This window comes from Sinocyclocheilus anshuiensis, unplaced genomic scaffold (assembly GCF_001515605.1).
Source record: "Sinocyclocheilus anshuiensis isolate Anshui unplaced genomic scaffold, SAMN03320099.WGS_v1.1 scaffold925, whole genome shotgun sequence".
In the NCBI taxonomy this organism is placed as follows: Eukaryota; Metazoa; Chordata; class Actinopteri; order Cypriniformes; family Cyprinidae; genus Sinocyclocheilus; species Sinocyclocheilus anshuiensis.
Window position 1 is genome coordinate 230,773 of NW_015555753.1, and position 20,063 is coordinate 250,835.

The window sequence follows — 20,063 nt, forward strand, 5'->3', positions numbered from 1 at the left end:
GGGACGGGTAGGTTTAGGGATCAGGGGGTGGGGACGGTTAGGTTTAGGTACATGTAAGGTGGGAGGAGTTGGATCTTGATCCAACCACGCCCCCTGGATCTTGTGTTCTGCAGTGAGGACCATCTCTGTTTCTGGGTAGACACGGTTTTACTAGATGTTAGGAGCACCAGTATTTATTTTAATGTTAATTATTTTTGCGATACCACAGCTTTGGTAGCTACATTGTATCAAATGTAGTATTTCACCTTGTGAATATGACCCTGCATTACAACAGACAGCAACAGCTTTCAGATTGTCTGTGTGTGTGAACGGAGTTGTGTTTATGACACTTTTTAGATACTAATGTAGTCTAGATACTAATCTAAATTAGACACAAATTTTTAGTTACAAAATTGTGCGTGCATAGTCAATCGGACATTTTTTTTTTTGTAAGAATTTCTCTACTCCACTGTGTACTCCAACCCTCAATTTAAGCAAGGGTGGAGTTTTTGAAGAAGGTGTATATATTACATATCTGTGTGTGACATTTGACATTTATGAAGGTTTCCTATTTGTATGAATTCTTATGACTGACAGTAATAGACTGTATTTGAAGGAACAAGTGTACTGCAGTACATATGAATGCATTAGCTAAACTGTGTATTTTTTTTTACTGTGTGCCTTAATCATAGAGGCTAGTCAGAATGCTCTTGGACACTAATGTTACGACAGCATTAGCAGAATGACTGCTTCAGAGGGTGTGAAATTCAAAATTTTATCCACAGTCTCTAATGAACTGATCCCTGATTGCTTTATTGACCCTCTAATAGGTGTTTTTAAACGGAGTGTCATCAAACGACATTAGGGGGGAAATGAAATGTATCTTTTACCACAGATTTTAAGGCATAGTGCAATTGTACGTGATATTTTCTTGAATTTTTTTGTTTATATACAGTATTCATGCTTGTGTCTTATTTTAAGTTCTTAAATGATGTCACTTTTATGTTTTGGAACAAGACCAGTTGTTGAAAAGAAGTCATTTTGAGGCGTGGACTCACATTCTAGACATTGATCAACACTGTGTGGGCTTGAAAATGTTAAAAGACAATCACAAGAATGATTTTCTTCTTAATGAAGGACTCCGCATGAAAGTGCCGAAGTCAGTTTATTTTTCCTATTTTGAAAGCAATACTGTGTGCTTATGCTTTAATAATGTGTAAGAGCTTTCACTGTGCTTTGACTCTATGCTGAACTTCTCATTGGAAGATTTTAGCATCAAAATAATTCCCGATTTTGACCTTCTGGTTTGACTGTATTTTAAACTCACAAATCAAAAGTGTCACAAATCAAAAACAAGTGTTTCAAAAGGAACTAAGTTGACAATTTGAGGGTCAAATTTTGATAATGATTGTAGTCTTTCTTGCTGACATTTCCCGTATTCAAGAAAGCAATGTTTTATTCCATGTAACAGTGCTATAAATTTGTATTTTTGTATTTATAGAGTTGTGCATAGACTTACAAAATGCTAACTGTTTAAAATATTTGTGATGGCAATCTTTTCCTCAAATAAATTGATTTGGATGGACTGTTGATCTGTAAATGGGGAAAAAGCCTTACTGTGGTACAGGAATCCACTGCATAGAGTGCAGTTTTTACAATCACTAAGACCCATTTCACAATACTTGTGTCACTTTTTCAAAACTCTTTTTTTTTTTTTTCATTGCTTTGGCACAAAATACATTCAATGACTACATCTTTCAAATTACATGAATTCCTTTCTCACTCCGAAACAACAGCCACCAAAATTCTACGGGTATCTAGAGGCCTATTTGCATGTTTACATACTCTTTTCAAAAGTGTTAAATTTAAGTTAAAAACCAAAATCATAATTACTGAATAAGACAGAAATTCACTACATTTCTACAGTAATACAATATTAAAATGCACACACATACACGGGTATTAGTCTTTCAATTTTATTACCATCTAGACAAAACGGTACAACTTCGGAATAATTTTGTACCATAATGTTAACATGGATTTCTCATCCTTGTTTTGTAAATAAATTTTGCAAAAGAAAAACATTGTATAATGCTACTTGTCAGTGTTTTTAGGTATTTGTTTTAGGAATGACAAAGTGTTTTTTGGTTGATTCACTTGAAAAACTGTTAAGTGTTATGGAAGAATTCGTTTTGTTTTTTTTGAGTCATGGATGAAGTATTTTGGTAGTTTTAGTGCATTTTGGATGTCAAATTAATTGCTGTGTCGAGCTGAAAGTCGGCAACCCTGATGAAAAAAAAAGCATATGCTGGTTAGGTATGTTTTGAAGCATGGCAGCTGGTTTGAGCTGGTCCTTAGCTGGTCATGTGCTGGTCTTAAGCAACTAGCTCCTGCTCAGGACCAGCTTAGACCAGCTGCCATGCTTCAAAACATACCTAACCAGCATATGCTGGTTTTTTCAACAGGGAAGGAAAACTGTGTGACGAGTTTTGAAAAAGTGACCTTGAAGAAGTGTGGAGAAATGTGCCCCAGCGATCGTAAAACACTGTAAATTCAAATCTACTGAAATTCACATATCACTAACAAACTCTATATCCCATTTTTGCTCCTAACATTCAAAATAATTGGCAAAATTAAAATCTTTATTTGCTAAAAAATAAACAATACTACAACAATCGCACCAAAATGATTTATTGATGTGGCAGTCTGACAGTGCATCTTTCCAAAAGAGTCCTTAAAGCATATCCACTCTTCACAGAAACACTAGAAGGTGATGCCTGAGAATACTATAGTAAACCAGGCGACGCTCCCTTATGCACTACTGACGCTCACATTTATAATACAGGTTCAATAGCAGAGCAGTGCCACTTTAAGAATAGTACATCGCTAGGTGAGCATGATGAGTCTTTTTTGCAGTACTTTGGCAAGACGTTGGTTTTTCATTCAACATTACAAGACTAACGCCAATGTGTAGACCTGTGGAAATAAGACAGGTGACTGTGGCCAGCCAACCACCTGCTAATTTCATACATGATGTAAACTTATTTTGTTGCTACAAAACATTACAATTATTATTCCCAATACAGGGCTTCATCACCAAGTCATGCATCTTTTTTAAAAGACAATTTAAGAGAACATACACATACACACGCACACACAGCTTCCAAATATAGAAATAGAAAAAGACTCGTACATACTGTAAAAACTGAACTTAAAGGGTTAGTTCACCCAAAAATGAAAATTCTGTCATTAATTACTCATGCGGATATGCTGTTTCCGTTCAGATCAAATCAAAAACCCGTAGGAAACAGATCCGGCGTGACGCAGCTGACACAGAACAGCATACGCTGTTTACAGGGTGATGCGGAGGAGACGAATTGTTGAATAAAGTCGTTTTTTTTTTCTTTTGCGCACAAAAAGTATTCTCGTAGCTTCGTATAATTGCGGAAGAACCACTGATGTCACATGGATTATTTTACCGATCTCCTTGCTACGTTTCTGGACTTGGGAACATTTCAGTTGCGTTGCTGTCTATGCAGGGTCAGACAGCTCTCAATTCCATCAAAAATATCTTAATTTGTGTTCCGAAGATGAACAAAGGTCTTACGGGTTTGAAATGACATGAGGGTGAGTAATTAATGACAGAATTTTCATTTTTGGGTGAACTATCCCTTTAACACTATAAGTACACCTAAGCTGTAAGAGGCAGTACATAGTCATCACAAATGGTACAATACTGCCCTTCTTCCAAAAATCTATCAACAAGCTTGACTGATGTGAAGCTGCGTCCCTGGAATAATTCACAGCTTTGGGAAACTCAAATGAGAAAGGTTTAGATTGTATGGACGCATACAAAAATGACTGAAAACTCTATAGCTTCTATTATGTGATTTGAAATAGACTGCTTAACTCTAGTCACAAAAAGCATACCCAAAACAACAAACAATAAAAAAGTTATACCAAAGTCTGTTTTGCTTATCAGGCAATGTAGTGGTCACACACCAGGTTTTTGGACACAGGCACAGCTTTAGTCAGAGTCAGAGTCTGAGTCATCATCTGTGAGGAAGAAGAATGTGTTATTCTGGAAGAAAGAGTCTCTGAATAACCACAGAAAAGAGAAAATGAGATGGGGATGTCCCAGTGAAAATAATATGCCATGGAAGTTTAACGCATGTGACTATGCATGACAATTGCTAGGACTTTAGTTTGCTTGTAGCGAGACAATTCATAAATTTAAATGATACTGCAGGAGTTTAGTCTGCCTGGTCACTTACAGTAACTAGAAGAAAAGCTACACTGGTTGACTAAACCACACTTATAAGAAACCACATCACCTTTCACTTCCTATGTCTAGTCTCACTAATAGTTTTGCTGCTTTAGTTTGATGTGTAAAGCTTCATGCAAATATCCTGTGAATGAGACTCCAGCAGAGAAAAGAGAATATTTTCACATCTCAGGAGTTACATTACTGTTCAAAAGTTTGGGATCAGTAAGATTTTTTAATGTTTTTGAAATAAATCTCTTACACTGACCAAGGCTGCATTTATTTGATCAATGACATAGTAAAAACAGTAATATTGTAAAATATTATAACAATTTAAAATAACTCTTTTCAATTTTAATATATTTTAAAATGTAATTCATTAATGTGATGGCAAAGCTGAATTTTCAGCATTACTCCAATCTTCAGTGTCACATGATCCTTCAGAAATCATTCTATTATGCTGATTTGTCTCTGAAGAAGCATTTTGTATTATTATCAATTTTTTGAAAACAGATGTGACGCTTAATATTTTTGTAGAAACTGCAATATATATTTTTTCAGGATTATTTTGATGAATAGAAAGTTCAAAAGAACAGCATATATTTGATATAGAAATCTTTTTGTCAATATAAATGTCTTTACTGTCATGTTTGATCAATTTAATGCATGCTTGCTTGAATGGTAGTTTACAGTAAATAAGATCCCAGTATTGATACCTTGTGTGTTTGGTGGTTCCTCACTGGAATCACCCCCCTTGAGGAAGTTGGCCAGTTCATTGAAGATGAAATAAAAGTCTAGGGCGAAGAATATTGTGGTGATGAAGCCAAAGACCTAAGAAGTGCAAGAGAAAGAAAAACAGACACATGAAACCAGTGCAAACATCACACAAGTCACATGTTGTATAACTGTAATTCAAAAATAAACATTGCTGTCACTGATGGCGCCGATAAAAGAGAATTAGACTGAACTGATGTGAGCCTACCCCAGCAGTCTTTGAGGCTCCATCCAGATATTTTGACACAGATATCATAGAAATGATGAAAAATATGATGGATGCGCTGACACAGCGCAGGAAGTCCTTGATGAAACAACAGGCATGGTGATTTGGAAAGAAGGAAAGAACTGGTATTCATGGACAAATGTTATAATCTAATGCTCTATTTTCCAGCACAGTAATTTTGTAGGTCAGTAAACTTACCATGAGGGGCCAGTGAAAGCCCTTGAATCTCTCATTGAACTTTGTAGAATAAGCAAACAGCAAGAAGAGGGCAGCCAAGAACTCTATGAAGGGAGCTGTGACGAAGGCAGCTGCTGTTGAAGCAGCAAAGCACACAAAGCTGATGAACGACATCACCTGAGGGGACAGGAAGCATGAGGATCCATTTTTATTTAAATATTGTTCGTTATTATTGTGTTAATTGCTCAACATTTGTGACAGGGTGAGTGCACTAGACCTTTTAAAGACAAAAACTCACAGTTAATCAATAAAGCAGACATTAATGTTTTGACAGCATATTAGAAAGATAGGTCTGAAAAGAGACTGATCAGTCTGCCTTAACAGAAAGCAACATCATCTTGTACAGTACAGTATGCACTAATACACCACATCAAAGACCTCTGCAACTCACATGGGACCACACACATGCACACAAACACATGTGGTGAACTCTTAATGACCATTCACACCAAGAACGGTAGACTATAACTATATTAACTTTATTAGCGGCCACCAAAGGATGTTCTGTTTATTAACAGAACACATGCAACAGTTATGTACGCTTCAAATACTCAAGTGCTACTATGGAGTCTGATTGGCTGTCAATGTTTTTTTATCGATTAGTGGCTGGAAAAAAATGTTCTGAACGTGCTTCCATTATCGTTAAAGTTGTGGTGTGGACTTCGCTATTCTCATAAAATTAGAATGATTATTAAAACTTTATAGTTATTGTTACACAGTACTGTAATTATTATATCCTAGCAGACTAAGCCTCATATCAACCTTAATTGTACAGCCTGAGAAGTTTGAATAGCCATTATTATTATATTTTACATAAACAATTGTGTGTGTGTGCACTGGTTTGGGTGGTTTATGAGGACACAAATTTGTATAATGACAAGCGCATGACACAGGTATTACAATATGAAGGTGGTTTATGAGGACACTTCCTGCGTCCCCGTAATTTAAAAGGCTTAAAAAACATACTAAATGGTGTTTTTTAGAAAATCTAAAAATTGCACAAAGTTTTCTGTGAGGGGTAGGTTTAGGGTTGGGGTAGGGCGATAGAAAATACTGTTTGTACAGTATAAAAACCATTACACCTATGGAGAGCCCCTGTAAACCACCAATACCAACATGTGTGTGTGTGTGTGTGTGTGTGTGTGTGTGTGTTCTTATTCAGTAATTGGGGACTTAAACCTGAATACACACCAACTCATGGGGACTTGTGTCATCCTTGGAGACCTAAATTGAGGTCCCCATGGTTACAGAAGCTTATAAATCATACAGAATGAGTTTTTTTGAGATTGTAAAAATATTTTCTGTGAGGGGTAAGTTTTATGTGTAGGGTTGGTGTAGGGCGATAGAAAATACAGTTTGTACAGTGTATAACCATTACGCCTATGGAGAGTCCCCACAAGGATAGTGAACCAGACTCTCTCTCTGTGTGTGTGTGTGTGTGTAAAATATGAGGGGCGTTTTGTGACCTCTATAAAAAGCCACTACTTGCCTTGATAAAAAAAACTCCCCCTTCAGATGAAGTTTGACCTATATACTGTAGACAACTAATGTACTTATTCATTCAACAGAGAAGCAGAAACTTTTCAGTACAAAATATAATTAAAGAATAGCCACTGAAATACATATCGTTAAGAAAAAGAAACTAAAATCAGAAGAGTAAATGCCATGATTTACGTCGCACTTCTGTGGCTGCATCCAACAGCCAACAACAACAACAACAAAACATCCTTGCAGATAATAATAACATTTAGAAAACATAACATAGCCCTACCACAAAACAACAACTTATACACTATCATGGATGTATTTAACATGATAAAAGTCGAAAAGCATACCACTTCACCGAGCAGCAGTAGTCCTTTTCGGGAGGTGATGAATTCTTTACTCGGGAGAAGAGAACGAACTATGGTCTGTCGTGATCGCTTATTCTCCGGAGCCTCGATGTCCCCCATGATCACGCCTCTGAAACTCCTGTTCCCGAATGAAGTTCACACAGAGATGCTTCCTACTCTCCGCTATGAGACAGCTACTATTCGCAGATCGGCATTACTTTCCACGGAGTGGAAACGGAAATAATGACAGTGCGGAAACGAAGCACACAAAAACGCAACATCTGCATTCCCGAAATCTGGAGACCGTTAATAAGTGAACAGAGAATGTGGGCGACACATCTCTCACAGGACGAGGGTCTGCTGTAAAGATATTCGTGCAACAACTGCACAACTTCCATCTGCACGACTGAACAGATTTAATCGTATGCTCTGCTGGGCTTCTGTCAGACTTCAAGCCCCTTTTAATCATTCAAAATCGTTTTTGAAACTTCGTAACTTTAGCTAACGTCACGTGCTGTTCATAATAACAGATTCAGAATGTTTTTAAAAGTGTACCATGAAAAAAAAAAGACGTCAGGCAAGTCATGAATGCAGTTAGCTACTTTTATGCACTGAATGCAATTATTCTGGTATATTTAGTCATTTCTGCAACATTCAAATTGTGTTTATACTGAACATGGTTTGAATACATTGTTCATGCTTTGGTCAAATCAACCTCAAATTAGCATAATAACTTTGGATAACAACAATCTTTCAGACAAAGTGCATTTTTATTTTGATAACAAGAACATAAAATCATCAGTGTTAATGTTGAGACAATAACAACATGATGCTCAATTTATGGAGGAATTAATTTTGAGTGGTGATGATTTGTGGATAGGTTTCATCCTTTTGCACACTTATTAGAGCAACATGCATTCCCATGCAGAGACTGTTCTGGAGACTGTTAACAAGTGAACAGAGAATGTGGGGGATCTCTCACAGGACAGAGTGACAACTCCATTTATTAAAAATATTAATAATAATAATAATAATGAATACATTATAACTAAGTATTTTACAATCTTATTTTGGTTATACAAAACAAGTCTGCTCACAAAATGAGAGAGATGGTCCTGCAAAGCTTTACCCTGTCTGGGCCTCTGTGGTGGTTCTTGGCTTGTTGAATGTGATTTTTTTGAAAAGGATATAGCCATCCAAGGACCACAAGGCTGCAGCCACAAAGCCCACGATCTGTTAACCAAAAGACTCCATAGTGAGAAACATGTTGCGTCATAATGTTTGGGTCATTCACAATGAGTATTCACATAGGTTTGAAAACGTATGAATGATTTAAGACCTGCATAGTGCTTAAAAAGATAAATAGAGAGTTCCAGGAATGGAGGATGTATACAATCTCACCCCTCCGCTCAAAGTACCCTTCACTGTGTATGTGGAAACTGCTACCAGGCTAAGAATACACATCAGTGCAGCTGCAAAGAATGAGTTGAACATATCCTGTGAGAGAATAAGGTCATTACCAACAGTTCTGTTTGCAAAGCTGCAGTTGCAGGTATTGGTGGTGTTATACAAAGTTCCCTGAGCAATAACAATGCTGCAAAATATTTGCATTCATTCAATCAAGCGCACTAGATTTATGCTCTTACAATAAGAGGCCAGAAGAAGAGAGTGAACATCTTGTTGAGTTTCAGTAGGTAGAGCAGAAGAAAACCAAGTGTGATGAAAAACTCCATGCATGTTGCTGCAATGTAGACCGGCCTAGATGCCACTGCATAACACACAAAAGCCATAAAAACACATACCTGAAAATAAAAATGAAGATTATTTTAAGGACTTTTAGTAAGATGACTAGATGTTACTTGACTGAAATGTAAAGTGTAATGTGATTTTAGTTAGCAGGCCTACATTGCTTTCCTTTGCCTATGCCAGTACTATTTAAATAAGTGATTGCGAGTGGTTGAGCATTTCCCAAAAAGTATCATAAATAACAAAACTCATGTTAAATTTGTATAAATGTCTCACCATTTCTGATATTTTCAGTAGACCTTTTGTGGACTTCAACAAGGCCAAATCAACTTCCATTGTGGCATTAATATGATCTCTGTGCATATGTTTTATGTCGATGAGTAGTTCTCATAACACAGCTTGTCAATCTTGGCACATTACTTCCTGAGTGAGTGTTTCCTCTTAGTCTCAGGAAATGACTAAATACCTTTTTTTTGGTGAACCGTTTTCAGCGGTAATCTGATTCAGTTCATGGTAAGAATCTGGGGGTAATATTTCTGCATGCATTGACAATTTTGTAAAGTGCAAATCATAAAGTGATCAACAGTAAAGTACTGTAGATCTGGAGAGCACTGTGATAATGGCTGTCTGATCACGGCCAATGATGAGATCTATATACTTCTTGAAATAGTCATGTCAATCAAAATAAAAGTCATTGTATTGTTTTAACTCTTTCATTAACAGATCACACAATATTTTTTACAGACGACGCAATCTATTCTATTGAGAAAACAAACGAGATGAAGCAAACGCACTGCTTGGTTTTGCAGCGCCATTTTATTAATTTGGCCATTCAAATTAGTTTTGTCATTTGGAGGTTGCATCATGTTTCGATGAGGAACAAATACAGACAAACAGGTACATTGTCAACTACTAACTGCCTGTATAAGCGTTGTAGACATGAGTGTCAGACTCCCTTGTTATTGCAATATATTTACTTTAAAATCGATATAAATTCCACACACTGTAATGGATCAATAGCCTATTAGCTGCAATAATTAATACTATTTCTCTATACAATTTTGCGTGATAATAATAATAATGCAGGCTTATTGTACAAATAATATTGTACATCTTACGAATCATTTAGTGACGATTTAAAAACTGTGACTTTTATTTTGACATGTTTTGGTCGCTCAATAATGTTGCAAGTAACACTGCAAGTTCTGCGCATCATGAGTTCATATCACACATATTTGTATATGTGACTACTAGACGTCGATGAAACAAGCGAGATGATGGTTGACTTGTTAAAAGAGTTATGTCGTGTTGTTTTACCTCTGTATCCACACAAATCTTTGTCAACACAAGTACTTGTCCGACAGACGCCTGCACTGGGAAAGCATTTAAGCGGACGTTCGCGGAGCTGCACATCTGTCAATCACCGTAAGTCCTGCGCCAGCTTCCGTCCCACGCAATATATCGGCGACCACAGCTCTCATTCTTATTTATATATTTTTATAGTATTTCTCGTTCATTTCGTATTTTCTTCAAATCTTCCCTAACCGAGTTATATCATGCTCTCTCAGCATTGCATTAACAGTACTGGCATGAGCTTAAGCTTGTTGCCTTGTGCATCCCCGAGCCTTTGACTGTTGCCATAGAGATTTGCCGCTGAATCCGAGAAAGGTTTCATTATGTTGTCTTCTTCTCAAGGGAAACTGGTTAGAAACGGCGAGGAGAAGAAATCAGTGGTGAGTTACACACTACAGCATGTATCTGGATGAATACATCCCCCTATCTGAAAGAGGGTCAATCACACGGCTGAAGAATACAGTGAACACAATATTGTTTAATATGGGTTGTTGTTGTTGTTTTGGAAATTGCATCCACTTTTGTTCAGATTTGGTTGGAGGGAAATATTGCAAGTGGAAAGACAACATGTCTGGAATACTTCAGCAAAACCAGTGAAATTGAGGTAATACAGTAAATCTGTGATGAATAATATTTCTTACAGTTTCTGAAATCTCTCTATTCTTGTTATTCCTTTATTTAAAGGGGTCATATGATGCGATTTAAATTTTTCCTTTCTCTTTGGAGTGTTACAAGTGTAGCTTAGCCTAAGATGAAACTATGCTATTAGTTATAATTAATTATAAATATTTAGATCCGCTGTAGATATTTACTTGACCTCTCAAGGTCAACTGTCTGTCAATCTAAAACGTGTCTTGTGTTTTAGGTGCTAACAGAGCCAGTGTCTAAATGGAGAAATGTACAAGGATGCAATCCATTGGTAGGTATCACTTGACACTTCCATTATGGATTTAATGAGCTTTTTCTTTCTGATCCATCGAGGTGTAAACTTTATTGCATATTTGATTATCTTATAAATGTATTTTATCCTGCCACAGGGATTGATGTACCAGGACCCATCTAGATGGGGACTCACTCTTCAGACATATGTCCAACTGACAATGCTAGATCGGCATGTCTTACCAATGGCATGTACAAGTCCTTTTTCACATCCACATAGTCAGTTTTGTTCAGTTGCTTTACATGTATCTGTTTTTGTCCTGCAATTCAGAAATTAGCCTCCGCCTTCTGCGTGAACAGAGGAAATGGAATGCGAATCATGACTGCAATAACCTGTTTTTTTTGTTTCTGTCGCCACAGTCAGCACCAATCAGAATGATGGAAAGATCTATTTACAGCGCAAAGTACATTTTTGTGGAAAATCTTTACAAAAGGTACATTTCCTTACAACGCTGAAAGAGCTTTACCTGCCCACTATTGAACAAAAAATGGGTAACACTTTATTTTGGTGTCCTTCTTACACGCTACATGTACTTAGTATAGTAATAACAGTAAATTATGCAAAATGACATGCAGCTAACCCTAAACCAAACCATATCTCTATAGTAAGTACATGTTGTTAAGTAATATTGCTTAGTATTGTTTCATTACTCTATATCAAAGACACCTTCAAATAAAGTGTAACCACTAAATGTACTGATCATTAAACGTGTACTAATGTTAAATGAAAAAGAGTATTATTTTATTTGGTTGACAGTGGAAAGATGCCTGAGGTGGACTTTGCTGTTTTGAGTGAATGGTTTGAGTGGATCATAAAGAATATCGCTATTCCTGTGGACCTTATTGGTATGGCAAATATATCTGTATTGCATTGCGACACCACGTTGCTCGTTAGATAACTGAAATTTTGTAATAAATGTTTTAGTGTAGCATAACTAAAACATTTTTTTGCATGTGTTCATTGGTTTTTATACAGTTTACCTGCAGACGTCTCCACAGACTTGCTACGAAAGACTAAAGCAGAGGTGCAGAGAGGAAGAGAAGGTTATTCCCTTGGTGAGTTATAAGTGAACCGCTGTGCATGTAAAACTGAACTGAAACAACCCAAAATAGATTCTGTAACTCTGCTGTCAATGGCGAAAGAGCAAATGGCGGCAACATTTTAAAGGGATCATGAATTGAGAAATCAACTTTTACTTGAGCTTTTGATGTATAAGAGATCATCGTACTAAAAGAATATCCTGTACGTTTCAGAACTGAAAACGTCCTTGTTACTGAAATAAAAGCTTTTATTGACACCAGGCCCAGTGAACGCGTGATCCTGGAATGTGCCTACCTATGACGTAATAGATCGGTTAAACACCGCCTCCTAATTCTGTAGCCCCATAGTAGGGAAATAATGGAAGTGGCGCTAAACCGGATCGAGCAACCAAGCAATAAACATGCCGTTAAAGATCGCAAAATATTGTGCAGTGCCTGGTTGTGAAAGAACAGTCGCTGCATAACCTTCCTTCAGATTCAAATATTAGGAATGCGTGGTTGAACTTTATTTTTAATGAAGTTTCAGCTCACGTGAGTAAAACATTGAGCATTTGTTCGCTTCATTTCACCGTGGATTCCTTTGTAAACAAGACTCAGGTCGACGCTGGATTTGCAGAGAGACAGATTAAAAAGCAATGCTTTTTTGTATGAGTAAAAAATATTTGTACTGTGTCACTATTGCTTTGTTAGAGATCGCTTGATAAGTCCTGATTATGTGTACGTGTCTAACCAAAGCCACAGAAGGCTCCAGCAATGAAGGATGTAGCTTGTCAAACAGACACACAGAAAGTTAGTTTACTATGCAAAACTGTTATCCAATCATAGCAGTGGACGTTTACTTCCAAGTCTTCAATGCGGCATGCCCATAAAAACCAAGAGTTTCTCGAGCCGGCCTCAAAACCAGGGTAGAAAATAGCTATTACTTATTAATTTTGATGTTTTTGAATGTAAAAACCATGCGAACATCATAAGTGGACCTCAGACAACAGTATAAAATTAAAAAAAGCCAGTTCATGACCCCTTTAAGTTTAAAGCTTTGGTTCTAGCTCAGAGATGACTTTCACTTTTAATGGTATCAGAAGGCTAGATTACAAACATTACATATTTTTATCATATATTCTGAAAGTGATTGCACTTTCGCTGATGTTTACCCTTTAGGAATACCTAGAATCAATCCATAACCTCTATGAGGACTGGCTCATTCATCACAAGTCATTTGAGGTTCCTGCTCCAGTTCTGGTCAGTTTCTGCCAAAAGTCTTTGAATCATATGATATGTATTGTGACAATGTATAATCACTTGTTGATGAGCTGAACTCGTGAATAATGTTCCATGCACTATATCTTGGAGTAATTGGTATTTTCACTTTGGTGGGCAGGTAATCCCAGCAGATCATGACCTTAAGAAGATGCTGTATCAGTATGAGGAGAACAGAGAGAAGATACTAATGGCACATTGCTGAGCTTAAGATCTGAGACAACGATGATCAAATCAATCCATACATGTCTTCAGCTCTCATTGAGACAGATGAAGCAAGCACTTCCGTTTTTTGTTTTTTTTTACTTGAAACTGGATTTACAAACATTCCTCCTGCAGTGTACAGTTGATTTTTATAGTAGGATTTGTAGCATTAGTTCATATGATATGTGTTTTATTTATTTTAATCCTGCCTTTTATGATTATTATTTTGTATTTGCATTTGCAGTCTTTGCAAACTTGGTTTATGCACTTAACAGGAGACACAGTCTTTATTTTTAGTCTTGTTTATGAAAGCATTCCATATTACCTAAAACTGCTGCACTTAGAAACATTTCCATTGGCTCTTTTATGTCAGTAGACATTTTAAATTCTGAATGGCAATTCATGTTCATTCTGTCACTTGCAGACAGTGTCACTAACAAATACAGACACTGTGGTCTGTTTACGTTACTGAAGGTGTTGCTGTGACCAGTGTAATTTATACTGCATAAGGCATTGTTTTAAATAAATTGGAAAAAATTATTTGAAAATATTGATTTTATTACGTTGTAATTTACAGTCACATAATTCTATGATGCGCTCCACTGTAGCCTCAGTAGCACTTTAAGATCAATACAAAAATTGTTTGCACCTTGTTACTTTAAATAACAGCTAGTATAATAAAGATGCACCAGGGGCTTTATTTATAAAACGTTGCATAGAAACCATCCTACATTTGATCTAAGATCATTTCTCAAATGTGCATGTGATTCAGAGAAACGAATGTACGCACAAAAAAATGTGCGTATACGCCTCTCTTCCAGATGTGAATCTATAAATCACAAATGATCTTGAAATTGTGCACAGCTGAATTGTTTCAAATCTCTTGTCTTGTAAACACCCCTAATCAATGTCATTAGCATATAAAAGAGCACCAGTCAATGTCCAAATCCTTTACTTGTGAATGACGTGACAACATTTTTTTGATTTCCAAATACCCGCAGTACTCCAATCCTGCTACAAGAAAAAATGTGTACACCTGCTTAGAACCTGACGTGGCACTAAGCACTTTTCCATGTCAAAGACCGTTTTTACAAATCTTAATACTGGCATGAATTTTAGCTTACACTCTAGGATCAAATCTGTGTGTACGAACATTTTATAAATGAAGCCCTGAACACCATTTTTTAAAACTTATATTACCCCACATTAATCCAAGGATAGACATCCTAGCAGAACAAATGTTCCATTAAGAAAACAAAGTGCACATTTATTTGTCTCTACATTTAGTAAGGCACAGTAGGCCTACTTAGAAAATCAAGCTCTAATAATCATTTTGACCCAAGCAGGTTCATGAAAATTATAGCAGCAAGACATGTTCCTTCACTTCAAAAAGCTATGATAGAAGTTAAAGACAAAGGGCGCAGATGTTCTTCCTGTCACTTTCATAAACTAAGATACTAAAGCTAATCTGAAATCAGGGCTTCATTAACAAGAAACTTCCTATCAGTGAAAATGCTTTGCACATCATGACTACCACAAAGACATTTTTGGTGCACTGCCACATTCTAGTACACTTTAAAATATCTGCCATGGATAAGGAAAAAAACAGGACTTTGTGTCTCTAAATCACCACATATGTTTGGACTAAGTCGTCTTCTGGTTGCTGAGGTGTGGGACTCTTGTGACCGTTTGAGCCCTCATTGTGGTCAGCTGGTGGTCCAAACACTGGTGGGCAGGCACTTAGTGCACTAGGGATGTAGATTGACTGAGGAGGCTCTTTAATGAGGCTGTCCTGTGCAAAAATGCCATCAGATGCAACACAGCTCCCACAACCTGTGATGTTGCAGACAGGCTCCTGGGATGGGCTGCACAGAATGGGCAAGCTCATGCCATCTGGGGATTTTGTGGGTGGAGCCGTGATGACATCATTGGGTCCACTGCATGGCTGGGCCTGTGCGGTCTCCTCAATGGGATATTTAAGAGGTTCATCTGCACTGAGTTCCTTCATGTGCATTTTCCCCATTTGCTCAGTGAGCTCAGCCAAGCAGTCTTCTGTCGAGCCTTCACGGCTGCGTCCTTGCAGCAGCTTCCCGACTTGAAGAACCAATGGTTTGTCATCTGAGGGCTGGGCTTCTACAAGAGCATTTGGGATGTGTAGTTTTCTATGTCCTGGCGTGGTCTCAGTGTGTATGGCTATAGACTGGGGGCCACTCATGTCAGTACTGGCCTTGTGGAACAGGCCTGCATTGTGGCCCCTGGATCCAGCCCACTCCTGGGCTTTGAGAGGCTGCATAGATCTTTGAGACTTTCGGAAAATGGGCTTTTGTCGGATGGCCAGGTCTGGGTAGTTCTTCTGCATCTCTAAGATAGACTTGTCGTCAGTCATAAATGAGTTGGATGGTCTTTCAACATCAGAGATAGAAGCATCTTGAGACTTGTCGACTTCCTGATCATGAGGGTTATGACTTTTAAGTGACTCCTGTTGCTGCTCTTCCCCTGGGCTTACCAGTGAGCCACCTTCAACATGCCCATCATTCTTAAAAACATCCTCATTTAGATTACAGATGTTGTTGATAGGTTCTGAAGCTTCTTTCCCAGCAACGAAGGTCAGAGGAGCAGCTCTTGTTTGGATGATCTCCAGACATTCTACATGTGATCTCTGGTTCATGAGCTCCAGAAGATACTCACACTCTAACCTGACAAGGAAAAGGTCGAATCCCATACTCTTGGCCTTGCTGGGGTCAAAATTGTCCGACAATCTATACTCGGTGTCTGTTTCCATGCAGTATCCAATAATCTGAAGAATACTTCTGGCAAAAGGCAATACTGGCTTGATGTAATGGACAAAGTGTCCTGTAAATGTCTGAGAGAACAGGGGAATAAAACAATTCTGATTAATTGTAAATTATTATTGTATATCTAATTCTTTTTTCACTTCTAAAATAATTAAACCTTGTGCTCTGATGTGGTAAATTACTGTATTGCGACCAATTATTATAGCTTTCACGTTCTGCTGAGATTGACAGTTTACACCACTCAAAGAATCTTAGCAGAAGTATATGTATATATGTATATATATATATATATATATAAATTCATACTTCCGTGTTAAATATGGTTTTGAGGGCAACAGTATTTGCGGTCTATCAGACCTCAAACAGAACTTTAGAATTAAAGGAAGTCAGCAAGAGCAGCCTTGCTAAAAGAAATCTTAAAGCAGCCTAAAATGGTATGCTGATTTTAACTGGTCTTAGTTTGCCTTCCAGCCTGGCTAAGATGTTTTCAGATGGCCTAGTTGATGTCAGATCTGGTCTAAACAGTTGATAATTACTCAAAATCCATCTAAAACCAGAAAACTGTTTAGAAATCTTCTAAAATCAGCCTGAACAGTCTAGGAGACCAGTGAAAATCAGCAAACCATCTAGGGCTGTTTTAAGTTACACTGTTTTTTGTTTTTAGCATAATCAGCTCTCAGAAAAGTCATTATGTATTAACAATACTTTGGTGTTAAAAATGATTTTGTGGTCATCAAAACGTGCTTGGGGTCTCTCAGACCTCAAATAGAACATGAGAATTAAAGGAAGTCTGTGACAATTAACCAGCCTCAAATAGTTTGCTAGTTTTACTTGGCATTCCAGCGTGGCTAAGCTGTCTTGTTGATTGTCTAGCTGGTCTGATCAACTGAAAAGTACCCCAAACCCTTCTAAAACCATAACAGACCAGTCTGATCAGGCCAGGAGACCAGCAAACCATCTGAGGCCGGTTTAACAACTTCTTATCATCAGCTGGGAGAGTAGAGAGGATAGACCTAGCCTATCACTAGCGGCTTTCATTTACCTTTAATGTTTTAATCTCTTTCTTCCACGGAAACAAAAACAGGTTGACACAGAACATCTCCAGTAACTCGGCGGCTTTTTTAAAGTCGTGGACTCGTCTCTGGCAGTCTCTGTACTGTGCGCACTCATACAGAGTCTCATAGAAGTCCGGCGTGTTGAATCTCTTCCGCGGCTCTTCCTCCGGTAACAGCAGCACGCGCCTGGCTTCATCTGTCACCTGTGTCTCTGAGCACACTTTCAGGTCGCCTTCACAACAAACTCTGTCGTAGTACTGTAGATACTTAACGAACACGTCTTTTCGCGAAACAGGCGTTTGGTCTTCGACGTTGTTGGTCATTATTGTGACAGAAAGTATAATCAAGTTGATCAACTCCCGTTGAGGAAGCGAAAGTAGACAGTATGCAAATGAGGAGTGATGATGATGAATATGCAGGTATCGCAAACACGGAAGAACCTCAAATATACGTTTTCATATTGTAGTTTAATAATAATTTAGCAGGATTACAGTAATTAAAGCAATTCTTACATTTCCACAATGTCCATGACCGATAAGCAAAACTGTCCTGTAGGCATCAGCGACGTAATAGCGATCTCGTTATCATTCATCTCAGCCTTAACAGACACCTGAAATAACTATATATTACACATCTGTAAGTACTACTTGATTATTACAGGGGTATTTGTCCACGATTTGTCCGAGAAACGGTTGCTGGTATACCTACATGTCACCATTGTTATTCTGCCTTCGTATGTGGGAAACATTACTGACATCTAGTGCGTGCAAAAAATAAGTAATTCTCATGACTTGCGTGTAAAAGATGTCCAGAAGATGGCGCCGTAATCACAAAATTGACGCAATGCACGTCAAACACGTTTTTGAGTGATGTCAGAAAGGAAAATACCTGGGGCCAGTTGCAAAAGCATAGCCACTATATGTTAAGACTGTGTTTTAAGAACTGCAGTTAGCCAATCAGTCTCAATTTTCTGATTAAAATTGGGCCAAACTACATTTTTTTAACTGATATAAACAGTTATGACCAGTCTAGAAGAAAACAAATTAGATGGCTAATTTTTTAAGACTAGTCTAATGGCGCTTTTCCACTGCATGGTACGGCACGGTACGGTTCACTTTTGGGGGGTTTTCCACTGGGTACAGTACCTGGTACTTTTTTTAGTACCACTTCGGTTGGGGTTCCAAGCGAACCGTACCGTTACCAAAACGTGACGTGTAAACTCTGCTGATCACGGATTGGCCGGAGAGAATCGTCACTACCTGCGTCACTGAACTTGCGACACAAACAGAACAGAACCGCTAGATTTAAATCAGCACAGCCAGCGAAGGATCGAATGCAACTGTTTTGAACGAGCGCACCTTTTTTTAACAACCAAAAAGTGGCTGTTTCGTGGTCTGTTGAGGAAGTACAGACGTTCCCCTAGTCGTACCGAGCCGAGTCGTACCACGCAGTGGAAAAGCGCCATAAGCAGTTTATGCAACCGGCCCCTGATCTATGAATTGGGTATCCATGGGGGAAATCCAGCTTAAACTTGAAAATGTTGTGGAACATTTTAAGTAGTCTTGTGTAAATACGTGGTGCATGAAATGGTAAATATTCTGTACAACAATCTCAAAATAGTATAATATTATCTGATAACGGACCTTTCCCTGTACCTAGTTTAATATATATATATATATATTTATTTATTTTTTGTTGTTGTTGCAAAATCAGCATGTAAAGGAAATGAGTTTGGGATTCATTGAGCAAGAGATTCATGGATTCATGCATGAGCTGCTGTGTCCATGACTGATCTTATATTAAAGTAATACATGAGGCGAGACAGAGTGACAAGGCAAATGCTGTGTACAAGAATCCTTAAAAAATGTAAACAAAAAAAAATCTGTTTTCAGCACTGATAATAATAAGAAATGTTTCTTGAGCACCAAATCAGCAAATTAGAATGATTTCTGAAGGATCATGAGACACTAAAGGCTGCGTAGCTGCTGAAAATTAAGCTGTGCCATCACAGGAATAAATGTAAAGATATAGGCCTGTATTAAATGGAAAACAGTTATTTTAGATTGTAATTTACTTGTTTTAAAAAACAGTAACAGTAACATGTTTGAACGGTAGTGAGTCTGTTTGGAATAGAACTCGGTATCAATATACCAGGAAATCAATATCAATATATTAATATAATTCAATTCAATTCAAGTTTATTTGTATAGCGCTTTTTACGATACAAGTAGTTGCAAAGCAACTTTACAGAAAATTAAGTTTCTACAATATTTAGTAGTAGCTTATCAGTGGTGACTGTCAGTTTATGTACATATGGCAGAAATGTACGGAAAAATCAATTAAAGACATAATCAAACAGAT

General features: G+C 37.6%; 4 protein-coding genes across 5 annotated transcripts; 1 reads left to right on the top strand and 3 right to left on the bottom strand.

Moving 5' to 3' along the window:
• Nucleotides 1–3,594: 3,594 nt before the first annotated feature.
• On the bottom strand, nucleotides 3,595–7,650 carry LOC107673761 (CKLF-like MARVEL transmembrane domain-containing protein 3). The gene is made up of 5 exons (XM_016467535.1): nucleotides 7,316–7,650; nucleotides 5,442–5,597; nucleotides 5,226–5,321; nucleotides 4,960–5,074; nucleotides 3,595–4,035 (listed from the first exon to the last, which is right to left on the bottom strand). The coding sequence occupies exons 1-5, from the start codon at nucleotides 7,430–7,432 to the stop codon at nucleotides 4,007–4,009; spliced, it is 513 nt and encodes a 170-aa protein (XP_016323021.1). The 5' UTR covers nucleotides 7,433–7,650; the 3' UTR covers nucleotides 3,595–4,006.
• A 432-nt stretch (nucleotides 7,651–8,082) lies between these two features.
• On the bottom strand, nucleotides 8,083–9,681 carry LOC107673767 (chemokine-like factor). Its single transcript, XM_016467542.1, has 4 exons — nucleotides 9,335–9,681; nucleotides 8,959–9,114; nucleotides 8,714–8,809; nucleotides 8,083–8,545 (listed from the first exon to the last, which is right to left on the bottom strand). Exons 1-4 carry the CDS (start codon nucleotides 9,419–9,421, stop codon nucleotides 8,438–8,440), a joined length of 447 nt encoding a protein of 148 aa, XP_016323028.1. The 5' UTR covers nucleotides 9,422–9,681; the 3' UTR covers nucleotides 8,083–8,437.
• A 559-nt stretch (nucleotides 9,682–10,240) lies between these two features.
• LOC107673766 (thymidine kinase 2, mitochondrial-like) lies at nucleotides 10,241–13,874 on the top strand. Of its 2 annotated transcripts, none has more exons than XM_016467540.1 (10): nucleotides 10,241–10,483; nucleotides 10,754–10,791; nucleotides 10,941–11,015; nucleotides 11,277–11,330; nucleotides 11,449–11,538; nucleotides 11,711–11,784; nucleotides 12,108–12,196; nucleotides 12,327–12,406; nucleotides 13,550–13,630; nucleotides 13,770–13,874. In XM_016467540.1, exons 1-10 carry the CDS (start codon nucleotides 10,333–10,335, stop codon nucleotides 13,851–13,853), a joined length of 816 nt encoding a protein of 271 aa, XP_016323026.1. In that variant the 5' UTR covers nucleotides 10,241–10,332; the 3' UTR covers nucleotides 13,854–13,874. The 2 variants fall into 2 exon arrangements, with proteins under 2 accessions (XP_016323026.1, XP_016323027.1); XM_016467541.1 differs by having other exon boundaries at nucleotides 10,407–10,483; nucleotides 10,627–10,791.
• Nucleotides 13,875–15,471: 1,597 nt separating this feature from the next.
• On the bottom strand, nucleotides 15,472–18,083 carry LOC107673765 (uncharacterized). The gene is made up of 2 exons (XM_016467539.1): nucleotides 17,690–18,083; nucleotides 15,472–16,715 (listed from the first exon to the last, which is right to left on the bottom strand). Exons 1-2 carry the CDS (start codon nucleotides 18,023–18,025, stop codon nucleotides 15,474–15,476), a joined length of 1,578 nt encoding a protein of 525 aa, XP_016323025.1. The 5' UTR covers nucleotides 18,026–18,083; the 3' UTR covers nucleotides 15,472–15,473.
• Between the last annotated feature and the right edge of the window lie 1,980 nt (nucleotides 18,084–20,063).

Excerpts from the sequence above, each read along its gene's own strand:
- LOC107673765 (XM_016467539.1), bottom strand. The coding sequence starts at position 18,025 with ATGACCAACAACGTCGAAGACCAAACGCCTGTTTCGCGAAAAGACGTG. Across the intron at positions 16,716-17,689 it reads AAGAGATTAAAACATTAAAG|ACATTTACAGGACACTTTGT; the intron begins GTAAATGAAAGC and ends CTGTTCTCTCAG.
- LOC107673767 (XM_016467542.1), bottom strand. The coding sequence starts at position 9,421 with ATGCACAGAGATCATATTAATGCCACAATGGAAGTTGATTTGGCCTTG. Across the intron at positions 8,810-8,958 it reads TCTTCTTCTGGCCTCTTATT|GATATGTTCAACTCATTCTT; the intron begins GTAAGAGCATAA and ends ATTCTCTCACAG. Across the intron at positions 8,546-8,713 it reads AGGGTACTTTGAGCGGAGGG|ATCGTGGGCTTTGTGGCTGC; the intron begins GTGAGATTGTAT and ends TTTGGTTAACAG.
- LOC107673761 (XM_016467535.1), bottom strand. The coding sequence starts at position 7,432 with ATGGGGGACATCGAGGCTCCGGAGAATAAGCGATCACGACAGACCATA. Across the intron at positions 5,598-7,315 it reads TACTGCTGCTCGGTGAAGTG|GTGATGTCGTTCATCAGCTT; the intron begins GTATGCTTTTCG and ends CTGTCCCCTCAG. Across the intron at positions 5,322-5,441 it reads GCTTTCACTGGCCCCTCATG|GACTTCCTGCGCTGTGTCAG; the intron begins GTAAGTTTACTG and ends TGTTTCATCAAG.
- LOC107673766 (XM_016467540.1), top strand. The coding sequence starts at position 10,333 with ATGATGGTTGACTTGTTAAAAGAGTTATGTCGTGTTGTTTTACCTCTG. Across the intron at positions 10,792-10,940 it reads GCGAGGAGAAGAAATCAGTG|ATTTGGTTGGAGGGAAATAT; the intron begins GTGAGTTACACA and ends ACTTTTGTTCAG. Across the intron at positions 12,407-13,549 it reads AAGAGAAGGTTATTCCCTTG|GAATACCTAGAATCAATCCA; the intron begins GTGAGTTATAAG and ends TTTACCCTTTAG.